We start from the raw sequence: 24,116 nt of genomic DNA, 5'->3' as shown, positions 1-24,116 counted from the left end.
CTTTATCAGCTTGTCCATCTTTGTCCTTCAGTACATAAGGAAGGATAGAAACTTTAACTTTTACTATAATGCAGTTTAGAAATCTGAAAGCTCAATACAACAGAAAAACTGCAAGATTTTTTTTTTTTTTTGTTCCTTCTAATGCAGGACTGCGGCCGGCCTCAGGCAGATGGTGTCGTAACAATTGTGAAACAGAAAATCTAGTGGCAGTCTGCCTTAAATGTTATGAAAATTATTTCTAGGGATTACATTGTGGCATGAGTGTTAACCTCTGCACAGACACTCAGATACACACCACTGGTGAGAGAATTGGATATCCCAACAATGTCTGACTCGTGTAGCAGCAGCTGACTGGCACTGTGTGTCCTGAAAAACTATTCCTGACTTTTGGAAATGAGTCAAAAAAAAAAAAAAAAAAAATGGTGCTGCGCTTCACTGGAGGGTTTCAAACAGCAAATACTGATGAGCTCAGACTATGTTTATGGGGACAAAAAAAATATGAAAAACTATGCTTTTGGACAACTACTAGGCAACCAGTTTGTGAAATTACATTTGAACTTCTTGATCATTTCTGCTTGTGTCTATGTCATACAATATAACAGGGTGGTGTCAGACAAATTACAGAAAAACATCTGCTTCCTCCCCAGTACAATGGTGGTGACGCTCACATCATTTAAAAAAACAGCAACATCTCTTCCCATGAAAGTGTCCCTGTTACTCTGATGAATCCACAGAGCACAGTGTGGACAGGCTCTATATGAACCGACTCTTCAACAGAAAGTGGCTCCAATTCAAAATGTTCACAGGGAGGACTGTGGATTATCCAGAGTAACATGGACATGGTTTCTGGAAAGACATGTTACAACTGAATTTTTTTTTTTTTTTTTTTTTTTAAAAAGTAGTTTTTTTTCCCCCCCAACGTTTTCAGCAGCACTAATGGAGGCAGAGATCTCAGAGAGCGATATCTCACTGGGCCTGTAGTTTTAGTTTTATTTGCCCAGAACTACAGGCCCAGTGCATGACTACATAACACTAGTGGTGAGAAATTTATTTATTTATTTAGACTTTGGATGAACCACCTTTAAATATCCCATTGTTAACATCAAAATAAGTCCAAATCAGAAAAGTTATTTTAATTATGGTCATACCTAATCATAAACATATATAAACACACAAAATACTACTTAATATTATCAATTTCTTCTGATTTCTTTTCAATTAATGCCAAAAGTTATGCTTTTAGATTGAACCAAAAGATAATTATCATGTTAAAATGTGGAAGAAAGGAGTTATTTCAGCCAGCTTGTATGTTGGGCCATTTTCAAATCAACTTAAAAGAACCGACAGAAGGTGGCCCACTAACACAATCAGCTACTTAATTGCATACACCTGCCCAAACACACCGTCCTTCACCTGTATCTGGTCCGAGAGTAAAAACATTTTAGTATAATGGTATCTCTTTGTTACTGAATGTGAGATTAAGCCAAGAGTTTATTATTCGGAGTCATGCACCGTGCTCTCTGTCGATGGGGCCTCAACACAGATTTCATTACGAACCCATTTCATAAATCAAACTGGCTGGACACGTTGTTGTCACGCACTGGCTGCGATACAAAAAGCCTGTGATAAATAAGTCATTTCATTGAGCTGTGGTGGTTTGTGAATTGACCTGACAGAGCCTACCTTCTTTTTGGCGTTACAGTGGCAGCACACAGTCCACAGGTATTTGAGAGTTCTCCACAGGAGGATTATGAAGAGGCCCCCAAAGAAAGTGACCATGGAGGAGGCGAGGAAAGCCCACCACATCCGCTGGCCGTTGCTGTCACAGAGCACATCTGGTGTAAACGGGATGATCACATCCATCTTGGACATGTGGATGGACGGGTCTGGGTTGAATTTCTTCATGTTTTTCGGCATTATCTGCTCGTGGTCATCTGCCAGCCCCCAAAACAAACAAATCAACTTAACTGGGATTCAGGCGCCTTGGGGAGCTCCAGCCAGCGCCCCCTGATGCCCTAGCGGCTCAGCCATGTTGAGTCAACCACCTCCCGCTCCTCTGCCTTCTCATCTGGCTTGTCCAAGCGAGGACGTAAAAGTTGAGTCGGGAGCAGACACACTCACAATGATGAAAACTTCCTTTGAAATCGAGATATCAGTCGTGCGCCTCACGATGCGCGTTCATGGCTGCAACTGCGCGTCATCCGTTTGATCTGTTCGTTTAAAAAAAAAAAAAAAAAAAAAAAAAAAAAAATCACATTTTCCTGCAAACTCCCGCAGAACGTCACGATGTCACAGGCGGTCCCGATGTATAAAAACTGGATGAGTCTTATTACGATGACAGAGAAGAGGCGTGTTGTCTCCTCCACCTTGTTTCACAGCGCAGCTTTCGGCAGGTCCGCTACTTGAGCTCCGCACCGCGCACTGTTGAATGCGCTCCTCACGGTGTCGGTCGCATTTTATCGATCTTCTCTACGAGGATATCATCTAAATAACTGACCATACAAAAAACAACAACAACAACAACAAAAAAAACAGACAACCGTGGTCTCTTGAGTTGCACCGCGGGGCTCAGTGTTTCTCGCTCTTCGGGCTCCGGTGGCCGCCTGTCACATCCATTTGTTGGAAGATGGCATCGCAGATTTACAGGTAGCGGGGGAGGAGCCATCAATAGCAGACGTCGATGCTTATCTGGATGTTTGGTTATTTATAGTGACCGCTTCATCAATTTTTGATGATTGTAACTTTGTGGTTACAGCCATTTTACTTCAAAATTCCTACATCTGTGAAGCCACTTTCTGTTTTATAAAGCATGACATCCAGTTTACAAACAGGGACTTCTAACTACTTCAAAGTCTTTATCTCCTCATACTGCTGTACATTACTTCCGGTTTTTAAACATATTGTGTTTGCCCTAAATTGTAGGATTTACATTAAAAAAAAGACATGTAAAATGTATCATTTTTAAAAGATGTAGTGGCAGGGAATAAACATAACATTTTCATAACGCCTATGTATTTATGAAGCATTTACAAAAACAAATGCTCCTCAAAGTATGACCCTAATACTTGATGGCAGCATCATCTCAAACATATTTCAGCTCTCAGAGTTATGAAAAGCATAAGAGTTGCTCAACATAAATAACATGAAGTAATTTCTACAAGGAAACTGGTTAAATGAGTCAGTGAACAGGTGTGTTTTTGTATAACAGGCAGGTGTGATAATGTGGTATGAAAAGTGAAAAAAGGGACATCTTACCATCTCACCTACAGTGATGGTTCACTCCGCCTAGTGGACAGAAAGCGCATTGGTCGTTGGGCTCCAACTTGTGGCATTTTCTCTTCCACAAATATCAGCATGGTTTTGAATTATTTTGCAAAAAAATAAAAAAAAAAACAAATAAAAACCTGAAAAGATGAAGAAACCATTCAAGCTACATTTTGAAAGAAAAACACAGACAACTTGAATTCCATTAACTGTACTCTGTTTTTAATATTTTTGTAGAAATATTAACCTTCATTAGGAGAGAACCTGAACTAAAGAGTTTCATCCAGCTTGAAGATGAAATGTTGACAACGTGATCTACTGAAAATCCAAGAGGTGCATGTAAAGGTGTTGACAGTCGACCATGAGCCAGAAATAAAATATCCCTTCTTAAAAATCCAGCATTGGCAACAGTAGAGCAGACAAACTGTGGTCAAACTAACATACCTACAATAGATTTATCATGGAAGTTGTTGTGTTAATAAATCCAAGAATGTACAGTGATCAACAGTTATTTTTAGCTTGGCACAATATTATTTTTGAGTACTGAAATGATGTCAACAGAAAAAAAAAAGAAAAAAAAAAAAAACGGTGGCATCAGACAATGAAATAGAACAAAAGAATGCAACACAATGTGAACGAAGCAAATTTGCCCCAATTTCTCCTCTATAAATAAGAACATTAACTGGAAAATATCCTCCTTCCTATTAACTAGACAACTACATTTGTGTAACAGAGGTTCATAACCAACATCTTTGATTTGATTAGATAAATTAAATGGCAGGAAAATACGTATAAATATAGAGAAGGGAACACAGTGGTCCATTCTATCTTCATTTCAAGAATAAAGTCTTCAGTTTGCATCAATGCAGACTTCCTGTGGTCCGACATATTCATGGGACAAAGTGGGATTAAAAGGAGTGCTACTAGATATAAGGGACAATAAAACATTCAAGTATTAAATACTAGTGTAAACAAATCTATCTGTAGTACAGTACATCACTATTGTAGTGGGAATATTACATCATCATCATCAGTGCTGATACTGGTATATGTGAAAAAGCATTGGAGTTAGCTATGATGTCTGTTAGATGTACCGATTCACTGTGTGTCCCATAATAAAAAATAATCCTCTAATGTTTCAGAGTGACATGAGGTGAGAGGTGAGATTTCTACGGTGCTCCATCTGGAATCCACAGCACTTTAGTCTGTTCCTGCTCCACGATGGTCATGATCTGAGTGCAAATGTAGGCGACGCTGCCTCCTTGGACAACGCCTGCAACACAGACAGGGAGGAATATTTACATGGGGTGGGGGGGTGTTAGGCACATCTGCAGATTTGGCTTCATGTATCTAGAGCTGCAACTAGTGATTGTTTTCATCATCAATTAATCTGTCCCTTGTTTTTATTAATTAATCATTTGTCATTAGAATATTGTGGAGGATGTAACTAATGATTCTTTTCAGTATCTTTTAGTCCTGTGATTAGTTTCTTTAGTACTGCATTCATATCAAAAATTGGTGTAGCAGAACCAGAGTCTTTTTTTATTCCACACCTTCTTCTTCTTTGTCAAAACCTGGTGCCTACATTACCCACGAAGCAACCCAACTGCCGACAGTTTGGTCACAGTTTTGTGTGTGTTATGCTAGTAGTGGTTAATGTTGCCTCAAGCAGCTAGCCTCCTGCAGAAAGGAGGAACAGGCCTCAGAGATCTGGTGAGCTCACGTATTTCTAACTCTATTTTTCAAACTAGAAAAAAGTTTATCAGTCTTTGCACAGCTCACTCTGGAGCCACAAAAGGCTTTATACAACTTTTTCCACACTCCCAAAGACCTGCAAACAGACTGATGTGTGAAATCATCCGAAGTTCCCTTTAATTGTTAAGTCTGTGAAATGTCAGAAAAATGTCCAAGATGACATTTTCAGATTGCTCCAACAGACAGTTCAAAACTCCAATATATTGAGTTTACTATCACATAAAATAGAAAAGCAGCAAATCCTCATAACATAAAGGCTGGAACTAGGAGATACTTGCTTTTTTTGCTTGAAAAATGGCTATTTATTTTCATTATTAGAAAAGCAGTTGATACAATTTTTAATCAGTCAACTGACTCATTTCCCCAAACCCAATGCAACATCTTCATTAGGTTTGTATTATCTGACCAACAGTCAAAAACCCAAAGATATTCAATTTTCAAAAATATAAAAACAGAGAAAAGCATTAAATCTTAATTGATCGACTTTTTGCTGATCCAATTATTTAAGTGCTATAAACATGAACTTTCTCATGGACAGACACAACTGTGCAGCCAAAATATTTGCAGGGATATGATGAGCCTCACTTCATGCCATCCACCAGCAAACATTCAGATTTATAACTGTTGATAATTACAGTTCACATCGTCGTGGCTCATATGCAGAAGCTGGCTAAGTACCTCTCCCTGTTAGAAGGGATCAGCGGTGGCATGTGTTCATTTCCAAAGCCCTTCCCCATAAATCGCCTCCTTTTATACGGTCATTAATCAGCTGGACAGTCGGATGTCTCAGACTGGTCGCTGCTCCAGATACCAAAACTCTAACTGATTTGTTAAAGACCTCAGAGATACTGTGCTCCAAAAACTTCAGACAACCTTCAGTGCCGTTAGAGATTCTCCCTGGTTTAAGTAGACCATATTAATACCAAGATTACATTTGTCACCATGACTTATTCCAGGTTGGTTTGCTCAATGGTTTTTGTGCATTATTTTTGTATTCCCTATATATTGTATAAACAGTGCACAACTACAGTGCAAACACACTTGTAAGTGAGATTTGAACTGACCCTTTAGGGCAAACAGTTTTGTTTTTATTTGGTTTGATTTATAAATTTTTAATGCAGATATATTTGATTTTTATTTGTCATGCTTAAAGAATCGTGAAATTACATTTAAATGCCTGGTTTCGAAAACAAGATTTTTGCCCAAAAGTGCCCAGATCCACAGGAATGGAAATGAGCATCAGACACAACAATTTGTTGTTTTATACTCTGTGGTTTATCACAGTTGAAGAAAACTGATTCAGTGTCTAGAGGGACTCACAAGGTCCTGAGAGACAGAGGAGCGTGTTAAGAGTTTTTCACATGTCATGGAGGTCCTGAAAGACCAAAGGATAGCATTGGTTGCTGCTCAATGTGTCATAATGTCATTAAGTAATGGGATGTAATTTCTTAATTAATAAAGGAATTAATGTGACAAGTGACACTGAAGAGGAAGACATGTCAATACAACAAACAGTCTGCATGGAGAGATCATCATGAAGATATATTTTGTGTGACTTGGGTGAACTGACCCTTTAACAGGTCTGAGGTGACGTACTGGATAAAAGGATAAACCTTTATTCACAAACTGGGGTCCGGTGCTGCAGTGATACACATTTAGCAGCTCATTCGGTACATTTACAAAGCTGTGTACCAATCTGTCTCTGTAAGATCAGAATAACTGTTGCTGTTATGTAATCCCCTGTATCAATACTAGCTTTTGTACATCAGAGATAAAATAAGTAATTTCCACCAACCTGTGAAGAAGCGGCTGTACTCCTGCTCTACTTTCTGTGCCGCCTCATACTGCTCCTTGGAATGTTTCTGTGAGAGTTTATCCCGCAGGTACAACGGGTCCTTCTGCTCTCTAATGAGACAACATCAGCAACCGTCAGCATCCTAGAAAATCTCACTTCACAGTCGACACAGATTCATAACATGGTGCAATACCACAGTGTAGAAACAGGCAGAGTCAGCTCTACATCATTTTTAGGCTTTGAATGAGATCAGATTTTTGAAATGACACTGAAAACCCACATATCCTTTAAGTAGTTATGATTGCACAGTGTTGCTTTTAAGCCATTTGCTCTATTAACTCCTCTCTTGACATTATGCTTGTATTGTATTTTTGCAAGTTGGATTTCAACAAGTTTATCTAAAGTTCTGATCACAACATAAACCTGAGCACATTTATTCTGACCTAACTGAATGATCAAATTTGCACTGCAACAACTCCAAAGCATCTCTGGGGTATGATTGCATACGCAGGTCCTAAAGGTGGGTGACATGAATAAAACCTTCCGTCATGATGACCCATGATTTTAAGTATGTAAATAAATACAAATAAAAGAAATAACTGGATGGGAATGTCTCCTTTTGGCTAATCTAGTGAAATTAACACTAACACAAATTCAAAGTACTTTAGCATATTAAAGCAAAAACACTATAAATCCATTTAAAAAACCTTTTCATTGAGTTGCAACATTTCCCACAAAGGGCTAAAACAACCAGAGTTACTGGTTTACTATATATGGTGCAGTAAAATCTCTGCCCAACCCTATCAGGTAGTACCTACAGCATCTTACAGACAAACCACTACAAAGCTTCAGTGAAATCTCTCTACTTTAAAGCCTTCCAGCCCACTGGTTCGCTCCGTATCTGCACAGTCTTGAGAAGAAGTCATGTGTCCTCCATCTTCATCCACTGGGAGTCTCTGACCTAACCTAGAATCACACTCCCATCTCTCCCTGGCACTCAGTATGCAGCCAACATTATTGGTCTGCTGGTGCCTCCCAGAGGACAAAAACCAATGAAAAAGCTTGAGCTTCTGTCAATCACTGCAGCAGACAGGCAGTGGGATGTGTGTTTGTGTGTACGTGGCGGCCGCGGTGGATCGGGGCACCGAGCGTTTTAGCCACCCACGCCATGAAGCGGAGCCACAGGCCCTGCGAGCTCTCTCTGGACAGCTGGCACTCAGCTGATGACAGCGAAGGCTTAGCAGGAATCAATCTCCACCATGTTTGCCTGCTGCACCGCTTCATAGATTTGTAGGCGTGGGTGTGTGTGTGTGTATACACGTGTGCTGCCGAGAAAGCCTGTTTCTGCCAGACCTGTGTGTGTCTTTATTTCTCTGTGTGTGTGTGTGTGTGCATGTGTATAAAGGACCATGCTGAGGGTTCAGCACATTTAATCTTCCCATGCGATTACAAATGAAAAAGCAGAGGGATCTTTGAGAATGACGATCATCCTATCAAAACCCCGGCAGGTGGTGCAAGAGAGCAGGCTGTGGTCTCTGAACTAATGACACTGATCAAATCAGGTTGATCAATTAGTTTTTGTTGTGTTTGCAGGATGAATATGATTATGAAAGCTGCAAGAAATCTGCAGATGTCAATTTCCTGAGTGTCTGTCCCGACCGACAGAGAGAAAATTAAGAAAAAGTAATCAAGAGTTATATTTCCTGGAAGGAGAGCTGGCATCAACACCGATGAGAGAAATGTGCAGCTGAGTCATTCTAACATCCATCCTCTGAACTGCAACATTGCCCTGACCAGGAAAAGCATGAAAAGACACCTTTTATGCCAAATAATGTTCTACATTTGTGTGTAACTGTTAAATCTTTGATTATATAAGAATTGAATGTCCAATCAGTTGACAGCAAAATAAGAACAGGTGGTAAAATTAGATGCTACAGACACTGCAGTGTATTCTGATGACGTGTGTGCTTTAGATTCTGATATCACTTTCATAAATCCTATTTTCTAAACATTATATTCTCATAAACAGCCTCCAGAACCAAACGTCGAGGATGAATGATTTATTTCAGTATGTAGCTGAAGGATCTGAATTAGACGTGAAATTGTGTAAACAGCTGTGGCACCAAAACACTCAGCACGCTCGACACACGCTTCACATGTCTTCAGGCAAGAAATAAAAAAGTAATAATAATAACTGAAACTGAAAGAACTGAAAGAAACATTTTTTTTGTTTTTTTTAAAAAAAGATGTGGGATTACTCACTTTATCTGCTTGGCATTTTTGTAGCGAATGAATATGACGATTGGGTAGATGTGAACGCTGTGAAGCCGTTCGATGGCGTGAGGGGCAATGTCAAGTAAACAGTGACAGTCCTATGAGAGAGAAAATGACAGCAAAAGACTGAATGAGAAATGGTGGATGGTTCAACGCAGAATGTTGAAGAAAAAAATAAGCCAATTAAGTCATATTTCTTTTTCATATTTCACCGTGGGTTTGGGTATGTATCTAAAAACAAAGTTGATATTAAAGCTTCAGTTTATCTTTGGTCGACTCGAGTGCAGACATTTTTTCTGCAGGTTGTCAGATATATGGGCCAAAGAAGTTCCCACAGAAACCTGACTGCCAATCATGAAACATGATCCAAAAAAAAAAAAAAAAAAAAACCTAATTAGTCAGTTTATTTTTGATCAACTTTGATCGTTAACTGGGTTTGAGCCCATCACCAAAAACCCATTTTCAACCTTTTACAGATAAATAACATGTTTGTACCAATTTGTCATGATTAATACAGTGCACAAACTTGGCAGTTAAAAAACTCAATGAAGACACCATTGCTGTGGATGTTCTGGTCCACAGATGCCACTTTGACAGTCATGGTATAGAATTTTATTCACATTGAGATGAATTTACCTTCTCTGTGATTTCTTTTATTGAGGCAACAGTTGTCACATCAAAATGGCCACTCCTCCGTTTGTAGTCGATGAACACGCAGTCCTTCACTCCTCGCTCTATTGCCTGCTGAGAGGCCTTCATAATCTCTGGAAGTAAAATAAATTACAGCCTTTAAAAATAGTGTAGCTCACACTGATTTAGCTCCTTCTACTTGTTACATCACATAGCTCTAAGTAAAACTCCCCTCTACAGAACAACATCAGTGACACAAACCCGATGGTCATGTGAAATCCTTCTTGAATAAATAAACTCAGACTCGTCATGCGTGTACACAAGCTCACCAGGCAGACAGCGACAGAACTTGGCAGGAGCCTCCTTCACCAACATGTCCTTACTGGCCTCCACTAACGGACCCAAGATCAGCACCGGTCTGGGGGACGAGCACTCCACCTTCTGAACCCGCTGGTACATCAGGTTCACTCCATCTGAGCAGAAAGCACAGAAGACAGAGATACAGCTGTCCTTTAACAACCACAGTTATGAATTTCTGCATCCTGGGAGCCAACGTGTCTTTCATAGCACAATCCTGCTCTTAATAAGCATACTTTTGTACTTGGGAGCTGCCTCATCTGGCTAATAATAATTTTTGGTTAACTCACTATGCTGTACATTTATAGCCATTCAGATTTCTCTATTGGGTCACGAGCCTCATCCTTTAAACTTGAGGGTGTTGGTGCCCTGATACTGAGATATCAAGGAGGGGAAAAGTAAAAATATAAAAAATTTTCCACTACATTTATCTGACAACCACTTATTACGATGCATATAATTTTTTTTTATTTCTGGATATATTTCACTGTTCTGGATACAAATCTTCAAAATGTTAACTTTTTAGTAACTAAGAAAAAAGCTGTTTCAGCCCAATGAGACACTGAAATTTAGACACTGGCGTGTTTTAGTGAATCAGCTCACCTGAAATATACCCTCTCATTCTTTATGTTTCATTCTCCTGAAATTTTTAGTTGATTTAGTTCATTTAAAGATGATGTGAACACCATAAACTAGAGACAGATGATTTTCAATAGCAAAATGAAACTTTGCTCTTTGTTACAATAACTACTTTTATTTTGGAAGCTTAAGCTTGAGTATACCTTCCTACAAATGCTTTTAATTCAATTCAGTTTTATTTATATAGCACCAAATCATAACATACATTATCTCAAGGCACTTCATAGGGTAAGGTAACTTTTTAATATTTTGACAGCAGGACACTGGTAATTACGTAAACAATCTGACCATTATGTTGCTTTTGCCTTGTGCCTTTCTCACCCTCTGTGATCGGTAAAGAATCCGTGCTTATGGCATCCAGAGCCATCAGATCCTTCCCATCCTTGGATCCGCTGCGTTTGTGCTTCAGCCTCCGACGGAAGAAGGACCTCCGTGCAGCGGCGGACAGAGTCTTGTTGGTGCCATTATCGTCTTTCATATCGGCCATGCTGTGTCTCCTGTAGAACTCCTGGTCCATCCTTATGGAAATATATCAGCATGTTCACATGAACTCAACGGTAATCACACTCCTGTTCTTCAACAGATAAGCTTGATGAATACTGGAAGTGCTCGTTCAGATTCATGGAGATAACTATAATGGGCTAGATAATTAAAAATTACATAACTTAACTATAATGCGGACTTACATGTATTTACTTGGAATCTGCCCTTTCTCCAGCTTCTGTGCATTCTCATCGAGTTGCCAGGCCATCCAGTAGCCAAAATTACCATTTGGTAGTGTGTCTTCAACATACAGGATGTCGTCTTTCTTAAAGCTCAGTTCCGGCTCTACCTCGGCAACCCTCTCATAAAGTGCTCTGACAAGAGATGAACAATAAAGCAGTTATGATGAATACGTTCTTTACTCTAACAGAAGGACATAACAGACTGACAGACAAATTCACAGAAGACTCTGAATAGAGCCTATAAAACACATTCTGTGTTTAAAATTCAACCTTTTCGTAGGTTCCGTCTTGACTAAAAACACAAATTACCAAAACCTGATCAGAGAATTCCTTTAAGGCTATTTTGTTTAGTCCAAGTTGCTGTGGTTATGGTTATGATGATGTATAATACTGTAACTCATGTTTGATTTGTATACTTGCCAGTCTCATGTTTTCATGTTGTGTTCACTCTGCCACAAAACCCAAATGTGCACAAAAGCAGCTCTACTTTGTCCCCAGCTTGGATCGGTTGCTACAGTGAAAATTGAGGGTACCTTATAAAAAATCCATCTCCGGGCGACTCTTTGATCACAGCAAGGTTGTCCACACAGTTCTGGACCTTGAATGTGATTGTTTCAGCTGGTTTCAACATTTCCAAGTAAGCCTCTTCTTTTGTTTTATTCTTCATGCTGATGCCGTTGTACTGTTTGAAAAACATCAATTACACAGTTGACACCAGGACACTGAGCTTGGCTGCCAACACAGAATGACTCATCATTTTCAGTAAAAGCAAGTCAAACAACACACACAAAAAACAAACAAGTTATATAAAAAGGACAGAAGTTGTACTTTACACAGTCTTTGACTATATGCTGCTGCCATATCTGCTAAAGTGGAGTAGTTCTGAACTTTGCTTTTGTTCAGTCACAGTGAAGTTTATGCCGAATAATGTGTTCACACCACCTGACCAAGTAATTTGTATTGTGGTCAATAATACAAAATGCAGGTACCTCCAGTAACAAGTCTCCAGGCAGCAGGCCATCAGGACTCTTGGCAGGGCTGTCTTCTTCCAGACTCTCCACAAAGACACCGTAAAGGTTTCCTCCACAGATCTGAACTCCCAGCTCCACCTGGATCCTCTTCAGCCTCACCAGCCGAGGCTCTGCAGCCCGGTGTAAACTTGAACCAGGAAGCCTGAAGGAAGACCTCACAGTCAGGTTTTGAATGTCCCCCTCGACTCCACCGTGTTGTCTACCTACAGTCTGAGGATTTTTCCACATTTATTTGTGAGTGAGCGTTGCAGTCGAACCTGAAGGAGTTGTGAGGGCTGGTGGCGGGAGTCGTCTGTTTGGATGGTGGCGTCATGGTGCCTTCGTCTTGCTCACTCAGGGTATCGACGGTGGAGTGATTGTCCGGCGTCGTGGCTCCGCTGCCGTGGGGTGTCGGCTGGTTGCTGATAGACTCCATCCGAGAACTGAGGAGAACAGAGGAGAACAGAGGATGAGTTTCAATTCTCTTCAAATCACTCACAGACTTAATTAAAATAAAAGTTAGACATCAGTTAGAGTTTCAGAGAGGATGTCAACCTTAAAAAAGACAATACATTACTCAGCGTTTCAGCACATTTATACTTCATGCAAACTTTGTGCTGTTTTGAATATTTTTTCTACATTTTATGTTTACATTTCTTACATAACCCACCCATTTTGCCCCACTGTTGTTTTGGCCCTGCAGCATGTGGTCTGTTTTCTGTGTCCACAGTGTACAGTATACACATTATACTGAAAACAACTATCACTAGTACTGTGTAGCCAGATTTCTTTGCCAGAGTGTTTAATTAAATTATCTAAAATTCATCACCCAAGTCATTGCTGTTGTGTTCTTTCCTCCTCTAATTCTTACCCTGAACGAGAGTGGTTCCCCAGCTGAAACATGTGAGGATTGTACTGAGCCAGAATGGTGACGGTGTCACACTGCTGCCCGATCACCAGCCGTGCCTGCTGCTCATTGGCATTGCGAAGGTTGATTCCATTAAACTGGAAACAGCAGCGATTCATTAAAAAATAACAAAGACATGACAAACCATAATCAAATATTTAGTTGAGGTGTTGTGGCCGCTGTACCTCGAGGAGCTGGTCTCCATACGCTAAACGAGCTTGGTGTGCGATGCTGCCCGCTGTCACTTTGGACACAAATACGCCGCCGTTCTCTCCACTCACAATGGAGATCCCTAGTGGTTCAGCTCCTTTCTGTACCGTCACATTGCGTGGCTCCTCCAAGTATGGCCTTCAGGGGAAAAAGAGGAACATTTTGTGCAACTGTGATGTGCTGACATCTATGAGAAACAATGAAGACTGTTGGCAGGATGCAACATGCAATTCTGAAGGAACTTGGCTCCAAACGAAATTCAAAGGAGAAGCTGTTGCCTGCAATCTGATGTTTCAATTCAGTGCAGCTCTCTGTACGACTTGACATCAAAGGTGCTTTGCTAGCCTTTGAAAGGTCTCAACAATAAGCGATGGGAATTGTGTGGGGCATGCAAAGTGCGTTTCAGGATCCAACTCAAAGTCATGCAATCATTCAAAATTCAACAGCATTCTGAATAAATAACAAGCAGACAAAGACGATGACTTAAAGGGATACACATCCATTAGTTTTCAATATCAAGACTTTCAAACAAATTTAAGACCACTGCTACTAAGCAAGGCTGGAATCCAACATTTCTATTTGCATTGTGGACATAGAAGGTCTTGAGATCCGTGCTCATAAAGTGTATCTACTACAAACAGCACATGACAAACCTCAAGCTTCTTAAAGAGAAGAACTTGGGCTTAACTGCCAGTGGAAGTCTGACAGAGGAAGTGTTATAAGAGACACATCTGAGAATAAGATGGAGAGAGGAAAGAGAGCGTGATCACCCAAACCAGGAGAGAAAGATTTCAGGTTATAATGAACAGCAGCAGAGAGGAAAGAGATGAGGATGAAATGATAGATGGTAAGTCTGTGTTGTAACGGTATGAGATGGAAGCTCACAGCTTTGTTTACTGCTTTACTAGAGCTTCATCACAATGAACCAGACAGAAGCACAGACAAATGGTGGAAAACATGACATGTTCTGCTGAATGATGGCAGTATAACGACCCAGACGAGGGGCTGGCATACCCATCCTTCCTCCTGTCACCAACTGAAGCAGGGCTGACTGATATCCTGGGCTGGGTGGAAATGGAGCTCTGTGATTGGCTGCTGGTGAAAGACGATGTCTCCAGGTTGACAGGGGACATTGGAGGTGTCGGGCTGCTGCACTCTGAATGTGAGAGAGAGACTGGAGTGGCAAGAGAGAAAGGTATAAATTCAGACTTGCTGTTTACTGCTATAATGCTTACTATCAGACGATGGAGCTGCCAGACTTTACCTCTGTCAGATCCAGTGGAGCGGGGATAACGTGTAGGAGGGATCTTGATACGTTCTGCCCTAAACTGTAAAGTACTCAAGGAGCCTAAAGAAAACAAAGGAAATATATTAAAAATATATCAGTTTACCCAAATTAAGAAAAAAAGAAAAAAAGAAAAACATGTTCTCACTTAACTCTGCAGGTATCTCTAGCGGATACAGGACTTCCTGCAGGAAATTGCTAAGTGAAGGTGATAAGCTGTTTTTTCTGACACTGCAACACGCTGCTCTGATTAATTACAGCAAAGGAAATGTTTGATGTGGTCAATTAGTCACTGTGATCACCTGAGCTGAGTCAGACAGATCATGTTGCATCTTGTCGCTTGGTCAATTTAGTTGCCAGATGACGGTTGAAACACTCATTAAATATGAGGCCTCTGCTGTCGGTGTGATATACGGTAACGCTGCTGGCCCTTTCTCTGAGAGTTTATGGTATATTGCAAAATATGCAACTGTGTAATTTCTTCTGACGTTAGTGAGGACAGTCTTCACCACTTAAGCACTGCACTTAATCAAACAGTTAAAGAAAAAGGAACAACATTGATGCATCAAAACCAGAATCAACTTGTATATCCCACACATTTGTGTTCTTTGTCTAACCCTGGTCCTTACATTAACCACGATGCAACTCCACTTCTGACAGTGTGGAGGGAGATTTGGTTGTTCTATGCTAGTCCTGATTAAAGTAGCCTCAAGCAGAGATGAGGAGCAGACTATGGGGGTCTGGTAAACTCACTTCCTTCTAACGACACACACCCAGATTATTTTTGTTTTCAAACTTCTTCTGCCACAACCAACATTTACAATACAAGTCCAATACAAGTCATACTCAGTGTTGTTAGTTATATTTAAACATATAGCAATATGCTCTTGCAAAAACAATGTCCCGGTTACTAACTAGTTTCTAAAAATGAAATAATCCCTAATAAAACTGTTCACAGTGAAGTCTGTGGACAATCTCAAATATCCAGGACATTGATTCTGATATTTCAGAGCATCAGCAAATCTAACCAAAATGCATGGCTAATAACCAATAGAAGTAGGAAAAAAAATATGTCTTGACCCTCTTATCATGAAAAAATACAAAAGACCAGGACATATTATAATTTATGACTTGATTAAAACTAGGACTGGATACACACCCAGTCTGGCGCTGGAGGGCAGGGAGTTGGTGCTGTGAGGTGGCTGGCTGCAGCTCGTCTCAGTCGATTCTCCAGTGCGCTTGTGGCTCAGGTCCAGGCTGAGGCGACCTTGATGCTGGGGGCTAAAAGTGGAAGAAAAGGCCTCAGTCAGCCCCCGGGCGGTCAATTATTCAACTCAGAGCAAGATGTAATTTGCTACATGCCATCTGTTCATGAGATCTAGGGCGGCGTAAACACTTGTTTTTTCTGACTGACCCTCCAAAACCCAAAAGATATACAATTTACAATAATATTAAACACATAATGTTCTGTGCTTTTGATACTACTAACTATAAAAATTGTTTGTTCATGAACAAATCATCTGAACGCTACTATTAATAACAGCTGGACTAACTCACTGCTGTTTATATACTGCAGGTCTTTTTCACAGAGAACATTTTGACAAGCCACAGTGGGAAAAAAAATGATGATGAAAATTAAACATGGCTGACTTTCAGGTAGCTGCTTCAGTTTCAAGGTCCTGGTATTGTGCATGCTAGCTCAATGTCACACTGCCATCGCTTACTGAGACACATGAATTGACATAGCCATGTTAAAGCTTTTAGTAACACCTGTGCTTTTCCTCCTGTGTGAAGTCAAAACGTCTGCTGTTACAAAGCCGTGAACAAAGAAAAATGCAGAGAGTCTGGAATATGAATGGATTGGCAGATGTTATCACCTTGTGTGCGAATGTGGGTGGACTCCTGAGCTGGGAGCTGGGGGACAGTTGTTGCTCTGGATCTCATGGCTCCAGGCAGTGTAGACCGGGTTCCTCATCACAGCTGTCACGGCAGGACATGGGGCTAAACCTCGTTGTACTGGATCTGGAAGATCACAGAACAAAAGAAGAGATCGGATCAAACTCAAGACAGACACAGTTTTGACAAAAACAAAATTTACAAATGTATATAATTATGAAATGTAAAGAAGTCATGGAGATCGCAAGTGAAAGAGTATAGAGACTCTTCCTTTGACCCACAAATGCATGTTGTCTTGGTTCATTGTTTACTTGTTGAGATGACTCACGTGCTGCAATGCTGCTGTAGCTGGGAGGTGCAAAGGGCATGCTGTATCGATTAGTTCTCATTGGAGAAAAGCGTAACAAGTCCACCGGCTCTGGGGAGTACTCGTCATTAGAGAAACTCTGTACCAGCAAAAGACAATCAAACAGCTAATAAGTCTGGGGCTGCAACCAACAATTGATCCCTTAAATTTCTAAAAATGTATCAAACAATAATTTTCTTAAACCCATTAAAAAGTAAGAAAAGTTCCAACACCCCCAAGTGTCTTTAAACTGCTTGTTTGGTTTTGACCCACAGTCAAATCATCACAGCAGTCATCGTGTTTGTCGATCACTTTTGCTGATCACATAAAATTGGCTAATCAGCGACTTGTTTCACCACTAATTAAGAAATATTTAGAAAGGAAAGACAGAAGTTTGTGGCTTACTAGAGACCTGCACGTGTCATAATGGATGCTAGATCAGATAAGGCCAATATATCATTTACCTGCATGGGAACAGGGATGTGTAATGGAGTCACATTTCTCCGCAGTGCTGGTGCTGACTTTGGTCGGTACCGCCTTTTTTCCTGCTCCTCTGCCCTGTGTCGACTTCCCTCCTCCTCGGCAGGTTTCTTGGCGGCGCTCTTGGTCTCTCCTGAAGGAGCATCGGTGTAATAGAGCTGGTTCCCTGCCTCTCCCTCATCCTTTGGGGTTGTAGCTTGAGCCGGGGAGGCCGGAGGAGTGCCGGTGGTGATGGTAGAGTCCGACGCCGAGCTGTTCTGTTGCCGATGTTTGAACCTGAATGAGTCACTTCTGGCTGGCGGAGTGGGAGGAGTCTGAGCGGATTCAGATATTGAGCTCTGTGGTGAGTGCTTGGGCAACTGGGAAACAGACATGTATTCCATTTTAGGGGGCACCTCAGGTCTCCTGAAAGCGTTCACGTCAAAGATGGACTTCCTCTGTTTGGGTTTTTTGTAGATGGACAGCTGGGCGTACTCAGGAATCGAAGCTCCCACTATTACTTTAGGCCACGTGCCTCCGCTAGCCTTGGCTGGCGAGCCCTGTACTCGGCCCACAGCTGTCTGGGGTGAGCTGCAGTCGGAGAGCACGGGGGTGAAGGTGAAGGGGCGATGGCTCCTGTAGCAGAAGTCAGGGTGGGGTTCTGAGGGAGTGTGTGAGGTGGAAAGGGAGCGGGAGTGTAGAGAGCTGTTGGAAAAGGGCTTGTGGTGGGAATGAGCACTACTGCTGCTGCTGTCCAGAGAGTCACCTGTGCCCTTACACGCTTCCTCTCCTCTGTCGCCCAAGTCACAGCTGCAAATGTCTGTTTGTGTGGAGCAGTTGTGCTTGGAGTTCCTGCAGTTCCTAGCGTGGAACTCACAGGGCTGGAGCCGAGGGGTCTTTTCTGAGTCTTTCAAACTTTCAAATAAACTCTGACCAGAACAGCTCTGTGGGAGGAACTGAAGAAGGGAGGTAAATAAATACTTATTTTTACTATACTAAAAATCAAGAAAATAAAGAATATAGTGAACATCTTTGCAAACAAAACCTCAGTGACTCGCAGTGGGAGTGAGACTCAGTTTGTAAGATAGAACCTATGTGAACTATGATATTTGAACTATGCAAAAAGCTTAAGATATTCCTCACATTAAAAGTTCTCAGTAAACTTTTCACCAGTGAAATGTGTGTTTTCTCTTCAAACATAATTAGTGTATGTTTCACAAAACTGAATTTTTGTAAATTGTTGTACTGTAAATGAATCTTTTTTTTTTTCTTTTTTTGGTTGGGCCTATGTCTCAACAGGGGGGCTGATTGTGTGTGTTATGGGTCTTAGGAGTTCACCTTCATGAGGGAGATGCTGAGAGAATCGCGGCAGTTCCTCAGCAGAGACTCACATTCAGAAAGCGACTTATTATCGAGGGCAATTCCATTGATCTGTGGCGCAAGTAAAAGAAAGTCCAAGATATTAGCACTGACCTCTTAGGACAACATGACAAGCCCAAGTTTATAAGAATCCAAAGATTCACTAATTCAGTATCAAGTATCAAATACCAGTATAAACTTGGCTTTTGCACTTGATAGTATTGGTGTGTAGTGTAGATTTGGGACACAGGTCCAGTGCGTCCGTGGATTTAAACAGAACATGCCCGTGGTCAGTAGAGGGCACTAGAGGCTCATATCAATGCCCAATAGCTGTCTCATGGCTTTAAACGAGAATAATCACTTTTCATATGACTTAAAGTTTTTGGGCGGCATACTCACAGCCAACAGTCTGTCCCCAACAGTAAGAGTGTAGTCTCTAGCAGCTGGACTGCCTGGAGCCAATGTGGCCACGAACACTCCACTTTCCAGGCCTATGCCACTATCTGAGAGGTGAGACGGAGAGAATGAGAAATCATATTTAGGTTAAATACCCGTAATCACAAATACATAGATAAATTCAATTTATAATCCTGCAAAAAATATACTCGTCAGTATTTTTTGTAATGGGATGTCATTAGTTACTTGTTTGTAGCAGGAATTTTAATGGTTACATTTATTTCTTCATTGGAGTTTGAAGCTGACCTTTGTGTCCAGCCAGGTTTATCTGGATCGGAGTGACAATCCGTCCTCCTAGTGACTTCCTTCTGCGAACCACCATATTGATCACCCCCTCTCCGCTCAGCACTGCTTTGATCACCTGCTTCCTGTCCTTATTAGTCAGGTCCACATCATTAATTTTCAACAACCAATCGTTCACCCTGCACAGAGAGAGAAGAGGGATGATTTCTGGAATCAAGCTCTCCAAAAGAAAATAAGGACAGAAAGGTAATGCAAGAGTGGATATCAAACCTCAATACTTTTTGAGCACTGGCCAAATTGAGTCCGTAGAGTTTAGTATCGGAAAGTATCAAATATCAAAAGTGTCACTGAATGCTTGGTCAGATTCTCAAGCCTCTTCATTATTTCCTTTAATAAAATTTCTTGATCTAAATGAGAAAACCTTTTTTAATCTTTAGATAGTATCTTGTATGTAGGCAAGCACACTGCATATTTTGTTAAAAAGGGTTAAAAGATGTTTATATGTTGCAAACACGAGTATGCAAAAAAAAAAAGGTTTTTGTGGTATCCCACTAAAACCTCAGGAGCAGCAATGGTATATAAAATAAGGAATTCAAGTGATACCCAGCGATAATAAAATGAGCTTCATTAACCGCGTTGGCAAAGCAGTGAGACATTTACCTTAATCTTCCTTCAGCGATACTTCCTTTATCCACCTTACTGACAAATATGCCAGAGTCTCCAGGTAAATATGGATCATTTACCCCTTCAGCAATATCAAACCCAAGCGCTTTCAAATCCATGTCCTGAGAAAAGACAAAACACAAAACATGATAAGTACCAAAATGGTTCCACTATACATTGAGCATTTGAAAGGTAATTTACTCAAAACACATGAGAGAAAATCAAGGTGACTCTTACTCTGTGCTTCTCAAATTCAACAACTTCCGTCTCCCACTCCATTGAGTCAGTGTCGATGGCTGAATCATGTGAACTGTGAGCCATTAATTGACGAAACCTTGCCTCCTCTTCTAACTGGTCCTCCATCTTTTCTCTGCAGGACAAATAAAACATTAGGTTCTTAAATAAGTACAGTCACTTTTAGGAGTAATCAGAAATTTGCTCAAGCTGTTACATAATTTCTCCACCAGGTGGCACCAAAGATCTGGTGTGAAATCTACATCCTGGATCCTCATACAAGGAGAGCACAGCCTCTCACACAAGGGGAATTAAAAAGCAGCATTCAAGTTTTAAACCTAAATATAGAGCAGATGGCATAATCCGGGCAAGAAGTAAAAAAAAAAAAAAAAAAAAAAAAAAAAAAAAAAAAAAAAAGCACGGAGGAATGACTCACTTTAGTTCTTTGAGTTCCCGCGCAGCGTCGTTCTTCTGCTTCCTCATGTCATCCAGATTCCTCAGAGCATCTGCCAGATCACTCACAGCTCTGTCCCTCTCTCGCCTCAGGTTGTCACATAGCGTGCTGACAGATGAACACATTTTCAGAAGGCGGCACACAAAATGTAAACAAGTCTATTTTAGTCGAAGTCTCTCTTCCCCAACATGCAATGATAATATAACATATTTCCAAATAACAAACAAAGATATCTTTCGAGTCAGTTCCTTACCGTATGCTCTCCCTCTCTGCCACTATCTTGTCCCTCTCCTGAAAGGCCCAGTCCCGTCGACACTTGGCCACCTCAGCCTCCTGCAGGGCCTCCTTCAGCTCCTGAGAGATGGCCTCGTACTGCTTCCTCAGCATCTCGATCTCCTTGTTGGCTCGCTCCATGTCCACAGTGGCAGAGTCTTGTTTCTGGAGGAGTTGAGGGACATGTAAGATAATTAATATCAGTGTTGGGAGTATACAAAGGATGTAGGAAGATAAATATGTCATATGATAGTATGATAGAAACAATGTGAAGGACTTTGATTCATTTGATCATTTAGAATTTATGAGACATTTTCCCGGCAACAAATATTTTTGCTTCATCGTATTTATGACACACTTGAGTCTGTGTTCATTCCAACCGCATCTGCTCAGCAGGAATCATGATACACAAGCTCTGGCAAACGACACGCAGAGTTGTCCGACACAAAGCCAAACCTGGCTTAACTTTTGCCTCAACAAAGTGTTACGTTACCAGGCAACGCTACACGTTTGCATATCAAATATATGCAAACACACATATTCCTTGTAGCTGACTTTGTAACCTGAGTGGTGTAATCGTCATTATAATTATCGTCCATGGTAACTTTGCAGAGATGAACTCTCGTCTCATGCAGCTGTGCGGTGTTTTGGTGTGGGCTAAACCTTCAAACCCATTGACATATTGCTTAAACTTGACCTCCAGGATTGTTTTTGTTTTGTTTTTTTTCTCTCAATTGTATATGTAGCAACACACCTTGCATCTTGATCTGCATTTAGCACATGGAGAGTTTAGAGAAGCTCAACTTAACTCACTTCAAGATGATAAATGATAAACATGTAAAATATACTGCTGGTAACTAAAAAGCAGCTTCCACCCATGCTGTCTCGTCAAGGCAGTTTAAAGCGTAACAGTCATAGATTGGATTAGCTGGTGTGGTTTGAAGTGGGTCAGATATAGTATAATGAATGTATGTCATATAGAAAGTCTGCACTTCTATCTGTAGCACATGCTGGCTCTCTCTCCCTCTCTTTTAATAACTGTACAGCAAGGACACAGTCAAGTGTAGTGAGAGCATTAATTAAGTTCATAGCTAAGTTAATTCCATTAGCCTATACTGTACTGTTGTTAAGGTTAATTATCCATTTCTGAGGCAGTGCAGTTTTCTTGTGCACTTCAAAGTCAGACAGAACCTTTTCGCTGTAATTGCTGGTAATTTTCTAATGCAGGAATCTCAGGACTTTCACCGCAATTAATCTGACAATCACACTAAAACATAGTGTGATGGGTGAGCCACACATCTCTCAACAAAATCAATGTGTGGAAACCCGCCAGCTGCTGAAAAAAACATTTACTACTACTATACGAGATGGGATGAAGGGATTATTGTCAGAGGAATAAATCAATCCCTCCATTTGTAATGATAAATCTCCCGTCTGTCTGGCTACCTGTCTGGCCTGGTAATACTCTCGCAGCAGCTGGTCCCTCTGGATGATGGCCTCTGTCCTCTCCTTGCGGGCCACGTCCCTCTCCTCGCGCACCGTCTCGATGTCCTTGCAGGCCTGGCTCAGCTCTTTCTGGGCCTCGGCCTTGTCCTTGACCTCGTGGCAGTATTTCTCCAGCAGCTCGTTCTTTTCACAGATGGCCCGGTCCCTGTCCACCAGCGCTGACGCCAACTCCTGCATGTCACACAAACATATTAACAGTGGGTGTTACGGGATTAAAAAATAAATACTCACATTCCACTGCAACATTAAAAGTGTTTATTTGATGAAAATGTCAATGTCTAAAGCATTTTTGTTTTTTCGTTTTAATATGGCTTTATTTTGTGTTGTTTCTTCTACTGTACCCACTTCTTTGGCCTGTTTCTTGTGCAGGTGTGACACTGGAATTTCCCCCTCTGGGATCAATAAAATCTTAACTCATCTCATTGAACAAAAAGTGCTACTAACAGCAAACTTCCTCTTAGGGGGAGAACTAAGGATTACAAAGACTTCTCTTCAAGCACATCTTTTTTTTTTTTTCCTTTCTTTTTTTTTTTTTTTAAATGGCCATTTTGGGTTTTCTTTATTGGCTGGCCAACTCATCCTGAATTGTAGCCTTTCAAAACCAATAATGACACATGATTACTTTTAGCCCAGCCTCAATAAACTCTGGGTGTTGCCAAAACGAACAATGACAGCAGTGATAACCAGCTTACTGGTAACTATATTTGTAACACAGATATTACGCAATAAGTCATTCTTCATTAACAGATCCACAGCATGAAAAGTAGTTGTGTAAGTCTCAAGCTGTAAATCATGTTTCAAATATGATTCAAATAGGACCAACTGTTCTCCCAGTTCTCAGTGTAAAATAATGAACCCAATTTAATTTCTCGTTACCTGTCGGAGAGCCTCCAGCTCCTCGTTGGCCACCCGTCTCTCTGAGGACGTGTTCTTCAGCTTGGCCTCTGCCATCTCCAGCCCAGTCTGAAGCCTGTCCACTTCTTTGATCACTTGGTCCCGCTCGCTCATGATCAGACGGTACTCGCTGATCACTGAGTCCCGCTCCTCCTTGTATTTCTCACAATCCTTCGCCGCCTTCAGCTGCTGGGTCTTGAACCGTGTCGTCTCTGACTGCAGCCGCTCCATCTCTCGCTGCAGCTCCTTGTTCTGGGCTGCGGCCTTGGACAGTTCCTGCTGCGTGCTGTCAAACCTGTACCAGATAGGATTAGTGTGTTTTACTGCTCTTTCTAAATTTTCACCCTTTGCAGATTAATATTTTCTGTGTTGTGCAAAAACAAAACACAGCTGGTAAGACCAGAAACAGGCAAAAACCACTCTTGAAGTTTTAGAGTCATAAAGGAAACGTTAAAATGGGAAAACATCTGCCCATCTGCAAA

The 24,116-nt window shown here is 41.0% G+C and overlaps 2 protein-coding genes across 3 annotated transcripts in view; both read right to left on the bottom strand.

Annotated features, from left to right (window-relative positions):
* The window catches only part of LOC111219727 (calcium-activated potassium channel subunit alpha-1-like), a 97,463-nt gene extending 95,588 nt beyond the window's left edge, over nt 1–1,875 (bottom strand). For both annotated transcript variants that reach the window (XM_022742479.1, XM_022742480.1), the window contains exon 1: nt 1,684–1,875. In XM_022742479.1, the coding sequence (XP_022598200.1) occupies nt 1,684–1,872 (189 nt within the window). In that variant the 5' untranslated portion in view covers nt 1,873–1,875. The remainder of the gene's footprint in view (nt 1–1,683) is intronic.
* Nucleotides 1,876–3,470: 1,595 nt separating this feature from the next.
* The window catches only part of LOC111220286 (disks large homolog 5-like), a 32,903-nt gene continuing 12,257 nt past the window's right edge, over nt 3,471–24,116 (bottom strand). Inside the window, exons 7-33 of the mRNA XM_022743320.1 lie at nt 23,617–23,929; nt 22,681–22,911; nt 21,215–21,399; nt 20,944–21,069; nt 20,511–20,643; nt 20,271–20,395; nt 19,614–19,789; nt 19,311–19,414; nt 18,891–18,983; nt 17,558–18,508; nt 17,076–17,193; nt 16,729–16,873; nt 16,011–16,132; nt 14,831–14,914; nt 14,581–14,740; nt 13,542–13,704; nt 13,321–13,454; nt 12,728–12,892; nt 12,429–12,612; nt 11,973–12,121; nt 11,401–11,571; nt 11,036–11,232; nt 10,048–10,191; nt 9,725–9,852; nt 9,077–9,186; nt 6,815–6,924; nt 3,471–4,537 (exon numbers count right to left, since the gene is read on the bottom strand). Of these exons, the coding sequence (XP_022599041.1) occupies nt 4,434–4,537; nt 6,815–6,924; nt 9,077–9,186; nt 9,725–9,852; nt 10,048–10,191; nt 11,036–11,232; nt 11,401–11,571; nt 11,973–12,121; nt 12,429–12,612; nt 12,728–12,892; nt 13,321–13,454; nt 13,542–13,704; nt 14,581–14,740; nt 14,831–14,914; nt 16,011–16,132; nt 16,729–16,873; nt 17,076–17,193; nt 17,558–18,508; nt 18,891–18,983; nt 19,311–19,414; nt 19,614–19,789; nt 20,271–20,395; nt 20,511–20,643; nt 20,944–21,069; nt 21,215–21,399; nt 22,681–22,911; nt 23,617–23,929 (4,825 nt within the window). The 3' untranslated portion in view covers nt 3,471–4,433. The remainder of the gene's footprint in view (nt 4,538–6,814; nt 6,925–9,076; nt 9,187–9,724; nt 9,853–10,047; nt 10,192–11,035; nt 11,233–11,400; nt 11,572–11,972; nt 12,122–12,428; nt 12,613–12,727; nt 12,893–13,320; nt 13,455–13,541; nt 13,705–14,580; nt 14,741–14,830; nt 14,915–16,010; nt 16,133–16,728; nt 16,874–17,075; nt 17,194–17,557; nt 18,509–18,890; nt 18,984–19,310; nt 19,415–19,613; nt 19,790–20,270; nt 20,396–20,510; nt 20,644–20,943; nt 21,070–21,214; nt 21,400–22,680; nt 22,912–23,616; nt 23,930–24,116) is intronic.

The sequence above is a fragment of the Seriola dumerili genome, unplaced genomic scaffold (genome assembly GCF_002260705.1).
Source record: "Seriola dumerili isolate Sdu_G_001 unplaced genomic scaffold, Sdu_1.0 BDQW01000068.1, whole genome shotgun sequence".
NCBI classification, from domain to species: domain Eukaryota; kingdom Metazoa; phylum Chordata; class Actinopteri; order Carangiformes; family Carangidae; genus Seriola; species Seriola dumerili.
The sequence above is the reverse complement of the archived record's forward strand: the minus strand, read 5'-3'. Positions and strand labels throughout refer to the sequence as shown.